Source organism: Pygoscelis adeliae, unplaced genomic scaffold (assembly GCF_000699105.1).
Source record: "Pygoscelis adeliae isolate BGI_AS28 unplaced genomic scaffold, ASM69910v1 Scaffold622, whole genome shotgun sequence".
NCBI classification, from domain to species: domain Eukaryota; kingdom Metazoa; phylum Chordata; class Aves; order Sphenisciformes; family Spheniscidae; genus Pygoscelis; species Pygoscelis adeliae.
This window is the reverse complement of record NW_008824297.1, coordinates 311153-318401: the sequence shown is the minus strand read 5'-3', so window position 1 is coordinate 318401 and position 7249 is coordinate 311153. Positions and strand designations below refer to the sequence as shown.

The window sequence follows — 7249 nt, the reverse complement described above, 5'->3', positions numbered from 1 at the left end:
CCTGGGTGTGCTGGGGGATCCCATGCTAGCTCTCCCCAGGGAGGGCTGGAGGGGAGAAATGGGAGCTGCATCCCCAGGAAGGGCCCAGTGACCTCCCAGTGAGTGCCACGCCCTGTCCCTGTCTTTCTTCTGGCTTGGCCAGCCATCGGTTGACCTTGGGGGACCAACCTACCTCCTGTATTCTCTCCACATCCTGCTGTCCTGCCCCCAGCCTGCTGTCCTGCCCCATCCCACCATCCTGTCCCCATCTCACCACCCTGCCCCTGCTCCCCCATCCTGGCCCCATCCCCCTGCCACCCACCCTCCCAGGCCAGGGCCAAGCCGATGCTAGGGAGGGTGAGGACTGATGCAGAACCATGTGTGACTGCTGGGCGAAGCCAGGAGCCGGAGCCGGGAGGCAGTAAAGCAAAGCCCCTTTCCTTCTCCGGTACTAGACAAGGGGATGAGGCCAACGGCAAAGAAGACAAATCGACCCCAGGGGAGCGAGGGCCCTGGTGGAGGACGTCCACGGGGCGGGTGGGTGCTGGCGGGATGCTGACGGATGGGAGATGGCTCTGGAGGAGACGTTGGCGGCAGGCGTGGACCTCAGCACGATACCTCCATGGTGTGGTTGATCTGCCCCATGGCCTCGGTGCTCTCCGAGTGGGTGCAGGCACGTGGGCGGGTGCCATCCACCGAGCTGGCGCTGGTGAGGGAGGCTGTGCGGGAGCGTGCCAGGCGGGTCATGCTGGCAGATGGCACTGCACGGGCACAGAGAAACAGCCGGGGTGCTCAGCTCCCTCCGAAAACCAGCAGGGCCTGAGCCGACATTGCCTCACACAAGCAAAGCTGCCGGTCCCACTCCCCAATGCGAATGACCCCGGGCACAAGCTTGCGGCATGCGATGCTGTGACAACAGCTCTAGGCTGGCAAGGGACAGCAGGGCAGGGATGGGGCGCCCTGGGGCAGGCTGCACACTGGGCACATCTCCCAGGCATGCGACCATTGGGCATGAAGCAGTGGGGACCCCTGGCCGCCACGCTCCGGGGAAGGGGTGAGCAGGGATGGGAGCTATCCCGGCCCCCTAGGGTGTGCAGGGAAGGTGACACCCTCCTCCAGCCAGGATGCCCAGCAGGCACAGCTCCTGGCCGGCTGGAGGAGGGCACAGTGGGCACATTGCCAAGACTGCCTGCATAGGGGGGGACTTCTCCAAATGCCATTTCTCAGCCCCCAGCCCTGGCTCAGGGTGCCATCTCAGGCAAAGCGGAGCGAGGCAGAGGGCACCTGGCTGGGAAGGGCCAGCCCCGCACCCAGGCTGCTCCCAAAGGTGCCCAGGCAGCTCGAGGGCACAGGCCAGGCGGGCACCATGCAGCAGCGGGCACGGGCCGAGCAGCACTGAGCGGTACCTGTGCCTCCACTCAGCCTTCGATCCTTCAGGTGGGCGACTGGCAGGGGTGGAGTGGGAGAAGGGCAGGGAGGGCAGAGAGAGAGCGTTGGCCGTGCTGGCTGCTCCGTGGGGCCAGGAGCCCCCGCCCAGCCCCATGTGTGCATGCACACGGACCTGCACGTGTGCACACAGACCTGCACACACACAGGCACACATGCCTGTGCACATGGACCTGCAAACACACACGTGTGTGTACATGGACCTTCACACGCGTGCACACACAGATACGCACACAGACCTGCACACACACACACACACACACACACATGCAGTCTTGTGCACATGGACTCTGCACGTCTGTGTGCACACACACAGCCCCTCCTTGTGCATGCCCACACACACATAAGTGCGCATGCATGCACAGAGACCCTGTCCACACACGTATGTACTCCCCCCGCCCCTGCGAACGCACGGATAGACATACAATGCCACAGACGCACATGCAGCTCTCCATCAGGATGGGCACGCGGGGGTGCCAGGCTCCTCTCCTGCGGCAGGGTCAGCATACGCGCACACAGACACACACGCATGTGCACACATAAGCACGCGCCAGCCCCGTGCCCAGCCCCGGCACTCACTGTAGCCCATCCCTTGCAGGAAGTACTTGAAGGCTTCGGTCAGCTTGCCGGGCTGTGGGGAGAGAGCAGGCTGAGCTGAGGCAGCACCGGGGCTGAGATCCCTGCTCAGCCCTGAGCCACTTCTGGCAGCCCCTGTGCAAGACCCCTATGCCCACCTGAGCCCATCCCCTGCTAGCCAGGGACAGCACCGGTGCATGTCTCAGGGCCCAGTATACCCGGTTAACTGGGGAAATTGTGGGGGCTCACCTGTGTGACCTGGGGCAGCCCACCGGAGTCAGCCATCTGCAGAGAGAAGGTGCTACTTAGTTTGGGAGGGTGCCTTTGCCACCCACCCTGTCCCCTGGTACCTGCTGGCAGGATGTCACTGCTGGGGCCACCCTGCTTTCCCCACCCACCCCCAGCCCCATGGCTAGGACAGACCTGGAAGAGGGAGATGGGGACACCCTGCAACCCTGGGGCAGAGGGCTATTGGAAACTTCATGGGCAGCAGGGACTGCCTGGCTGCCCCCTGCCACCCGCCTACCTTCAGGAAGGTGGTGTTGGTGGGATCCAGCTTGGAGTTACACTCCACCTGCAGGCGAGAGGAATGATATTAGCACCCTGGGGTGCCCTGAGCCTGGCAGAAGTTGCCCACGGGCACCGCCACTGGCGCATGGCACCCCAGCTGGCACAGCCCACCCCAGCCGGCACATCCCACCCCAGCCAGGTGGAGACAGGGCACTAGGCGAGCCCTGAGCCCACAGAACCACCATCCCTTGCCATGGGATAGGGGGGACCTTCCTCCTGCCAGGCAGTGTCTGGGCAAGGGTGGGGGCTGGAAAGGGAGTGTAGGGGGGCTGGTGAGGCATCCTGTGTGTCACACGTGTGCTCCTGTGCATATGCATAGATATACACGTGCATGCAGTTACATATTAGGTACAAATGTGGCCACCTGCATAGTTCCTGTGGCTGATTGTGCAAGTGTGGACAACCTTGTGGATGTGTGCAAGCACACGCATGTGCTAGCAGCTGTTTGGGTGCATATAGCCAAGCAGGGCGTGTGCTTGTGTGCCAACACATCCAAGTGTGCACGCTGTGAGCACGTCTGGGCATATGAGGAAGGGGAGGTTTTCCAGGTGTGGCAACCAGGCACAGATGCACGTGCACGTGTGCCCACACAAGCAGGTAGGTTTGCACATGAGCACGCTCCCGCAAACAGGAGCTCACACATGTCTGAGCAGGCAATGAACAGGAGCGTGCACATGGGCACCATCTGTGTGCCACCCCACAGGCACTACCCCATTACTCACCACCCCCTCTTCAGCAGGCGCGTTGTCTCCGACCACCAGCATCACGGGACAGCTGGAAGTGAGAGGAGGAAGGGGCACAGTCAGGGCTTGGCCTGGGTGGACTCCACTGCCCTGGGACATCCCATGCCATGCCGGCGCGACTCTTACCGCAGCGTCTTGGCATTGGGCACAGTCCCAGGCCGGTTGATGTCCAGGTCCCTGCGGCTGATGGAGGAGAAAGAGGGCCAGTGTGAGCCCATGGGCAGGTGCTACCACCAATGCCATAGCGCAAGAGCTGGGGCACTGCCAGCTCCGGGAAGCAGCACCCAGCCCCGCTGTCCCAGCACCCTGTAGATGGAGGACCCCACGGCCATCTCTGCCATGACCCAAGCAGAGCCTGCACCGCAGGATGCAGCACCCAGCGGAGTAGCAAGGCTCCCAACCCCCTGCACGCATGGGACAGCATCTCTGCCCCCTTCCCCAGGCCTGTGCCAGCACCCAGCACAGGAGGAGACCAGGGGACATGCACCCATGGCCATGGGCTCTGGGACATGGCGAGACTCTGGCACAGGTACCGTCACTCCCACATCCCTGGCCAGCACCGGCGGCCAGCTTTGCACCGCTGCCTGCCTGCACTGGAGGGTGATGGCAACACCCAACAGGGGTCAGGGTTCCCATGGTGCCCTTGGGGCCACCCACCAGTGCCACAGCCCCTCGCCCTGGTGCAGACAAGGGGGCAGCCTGCTGGCAGGGCCGCCCAGGGTGCTCACCTGTTGTACATGTTGAGGAAGAGCTGGAGGTTGAACTGGTTCACCATGCTGCCGATCTGCTGCCGGTAACTCTGCACCAGCTCCGTGTTGTTCACCAGCTCTTCCTGTGCCGGCAGAGGACAGAGATCAGGGCAGGTGCTGCCGGGTGCCACGGAGACACCCTGCTGCCCCAGGCCTGCCAATGCCGTGCCGGCCAGGGGGGCAGAGGGGGAGGACACTGGCCAATGCAGCTGGGCACAGCGGTGCTGCAGGCAGCACACCCAGGCAGGATGCATGCATGAGTCGCACACTCGTCAAGGCTAAGCCCCGGACCAGGCAGGAGGGATACAGGCAGGGCTTGACTAACCCCATCCCTGGGCATGGGGCAGGTCCAGCGGCACTGTGGCACCCAGCAGGCAGGGCAGGGCACAGCCTGGGTGACCTGGCTGGGATGCTGGGTGGGGGGGCGGTGGAAGGGGCCGGCAGGATGCGCAGCCCTTACCTGGCTGAACAGGTGGGACAGGACAGTGTCCGGCAGCGTGCTGGTGAGGCCAGAGAGCTGTGGAGGGAGCACAAGGAGTTACGGCACTGCCGTGGCTGGCTCCTGCCCCAGGGAGCCACCAGGGCCGGGAGGGGGGGTCGGGGCCCTGCCCACCTTGGCAGCTGCCCAGTCAATCCAGCCTTTGCCATTGGGGTCGATGTTCATGAGGACCAGTCCTTCGACCAGGTCGGGGAAGATGAGCTGCAGTGAGCAAGAGGGGCGATGCTCAGCGGGAAGGGGAGATGCACCCAGGGCAGCCCCCCACCAGCACTGCTGTCCACTGCACAGGCATTGCACCGGGCTGACATGGCCCTGTCCTGGGGGTGTTGTGAGACCTGTGGCAAGACTGCCCGGCCACCATGGCCATGGCACTGCCATCCCAGCCCCCTGTTCCTCCAGGAGCCTTCACAGCGGCACAGCCTGCCTGGGGGTGTCAGCTCCTGCTCTTCCCCATGCCCCAGGCTGACAGCAGGTACGGGCAACTCAGGGTCAGCCCATCCCAGCCCCAGGCTCACCGCAAACTTGGCCAGCACGTAGGCTCCTGCCCCAACACCGATCCCGATCACGTACTTGAACCTGGAAAGCAGAGAGGTGCGTATGGGGGGATGGTGGGCTCCAGCCACGGGTTCCCTGGGGCACCCCTCCACCCGCAGCATGGGACACAAGAAGACATGCAGGGTGCCAGCTTACAGGGTCAACTCCCTCAGCCTCAAACCCTCACCTCTTGCCCATCTCCCTGGCCAGCACTCTCAGCCAGCAGCTGTGGAGGAGAAGCTGACTCACCCAAAATGCTGCACCACACTGGGTAACATGGCAGCCAGCTGGTCCATGGATGGGTACTGGTACCTGCAGCACAGGGAGGCACAGGATGGTGGTTATGGGACCCGTGCAGAGCAGGAAGGCTGGGACAGGGCAGCTGGGCTGCCTGAAGTGGGCAGGGAAATGCCACCCACCCACAAACCACCCGATTGCCCGCCCTGGGTCAGTAGGCTGCCACGGGCTTTGTCACAGTTTGGAGAGACCCGCAGGCAAGGCACGACTGCCCAGGCAGTGACAACCCAGGGGGCAGGGAGGTGACTTCCCGGCGGGCGTAGCGAGTCCCCGAAGCTGGCACCTACCCCTGAGGGAACTGCGAGGCTCCTGCCTGCTGGCCCGGCGCATCCACGTGGCACACCACAAAGTGCTTCGTGATCTCCTGCATGTCCTCGTAGTTGAAGAAGGTGTTGAAGCAAAGCTTGTCTGTCAAAGGGCAGGCAGGGATCAGAGACCAAACGCCCCAGCACTGGGGGCCAGGTGGGCCAGGGGAGCATGGAGGGAGGTCACCTGCCCTCCCACTGCACTTCAACCAGGAGGTGACATGCCACCAAAGCCCTCCCATCCCCTTCCCTCCAGGCTCCTCGTTCCCACAGCAGAGACCACGGCCACTGTTAGCAAGGGCTGCAGCCCTGCTGGTGTTGGAAGGCATGAGGATGGACAGACATAGCCAGGAGAATGAGGAGTTTGGGGTGAGTCTCATCTGCTTGGAGGGATGGGACCGGGGGATCGGAAGCCCAGAGCTGCAGGACCACCCGGTGGGCAGCGGGATTAGCAGCCCGGGGTATTATTGGCCCTATGCAAAATGGCTAGAAAGGGCTCAAGCAAACATGGGATTTGAGAAACGGCTGCAAATCTCCCTGCTTGGAAACAGTCAAAAAACAGCCCCAGCGCTGCTGTGGACAGGCCACCACTGTTGCAGCAGCATACAGCCATCGCCAGGGCTTGGATGGGTCCTGCCCCATGGCATCGGTGCCGGGACATCCCTCCCAAAATGTGGGGGCGAGGCAGGTTGTAAGGCCCATCGCAACCAACACGATGCATCCCCGGACACAAGAGTGATGGCGAGGCAGCTCACGTAGCATGCCGGTGACTCAGCCTCAGCCGCCAGCAGAGGGGGAGATGCTTCTCCCCACTCACAGGGCACCGGGCATCCCGGCTCAGCCAGGGGGCACAGCCTGGGGCAGGAGTCTGGCGTGCGGTCCAAGGCTTCAGGCTTACAGCATCCCCACATCCAGAGTCCCGGCTCGGGGTCACTCCTTCCCTGCTATTCCCCTGTCTCCTTCGGCCCCCACTACACCCTGCCGCCAGCCGGGTCCATGCTCTGAATACCAACAGGCCACCGGTGGCGGTAGGGACCGACCCGGCGTCCCCCACGTCCCGTCCCTGCCTGGAGTGGGGCTTTTTTTCCCTGCCGGGGGGGGGGCGGGCAGACAGCCAGCACCCGGTTGGCCAAGCACTCCTGGCTGTGCCTGGCCCGGGCTATTGGTTCGGCTGAGCATCCAAACCCTCCTGGTGCTTTCAGATGCCTGGGGAGACCCAATGCAGCCTGGGGACCCTCCGTGGGAGGAGGCAAAGGAGCTGAGCCAGGGGCTTTAGCCGATGAACTGCCACCCTGCGCAGCCCCAGGCTCACTCCCGCCTGCCCCTGCGCCCCATGGCCCAGGGACCAGCACTCACGGTTGAGGCCCACATCGTGGTACGTCAGGATGGCCGGGCGATTCCCCTTGGGTGATCCCCGGATGACCACGTGCAGCAGCCCGTAGGGGGTCTCAATGTCATGTTCCTGGGGGAAGAGGAGAGATGGGGTGACCCCTGCCTGCCCCAAGCCATCCTCTCCTGCCCCACCATCCCACCCTTCACTACTGCTTCCCC

At 63.8% G+C, this 7249-nt stretch overlaps 1 protein-coding gene across 3 annotated transcripts in view; it reads right to left on the bottom strand.

The window, feature by feature from the left end:
* Window positions 1-585: 585 nt before the first annotated feature.
* NDRG4 (NDRG family member 4) overlaps window positions 586-7249 on the bottom strand; it is a 13859-nt gene continuing 7195 nt past the window's right edge. For 2 of the 3 annotated variants that reach the window (XM_009318862.1, XM_009318861.1), the window contains 13 exons: window positions 7055-7160; window positions 5681-5801; window positions 5346-5408; window positions 5078-5138; window positions 4677-4763; window positions 4524-4580; window positions 4043-4146; window positions 3441-3497; window positions 3294-3345; window positions 2528-2575; window positions 2251-2286; window positions 2005-2056; window positions 586-740 (listed from right to left, as the gene is read on the bottom strand). In XM_009318862.1, the coding sequence (XP_009317137.1) occupies window positions 586-740; window positions 2005-2056; window positions 2251-2286; window positions 2528-2575; window positions 3294-3345; window positions 3441-3497; window positions 4043-4146; window positions 4524-4580; window positions 4677-4763; window positions 5078-5138; window positions 5346-5408; window positions 5681-5801; window positions 7055-7160 (999 nt within the window). Of the gene's footprint in view, window positions 741-1385; window positions 1425-2004; window positions 2057-2250; window positions 2287-2527; window positions 2576-3293; window positions 3346-3440; window positions 3498-4042; window positions 4147-4523; window positions 4581-4676; window positions 4764-5077; window positions 5139-5345; window positions 5409-5680; window positions 5802-7054; window positions 7161-7249 lie in introns of all 3 variants that reach the window. The other variant, XM_009318860.1, reaches the window with a different exon arrangement.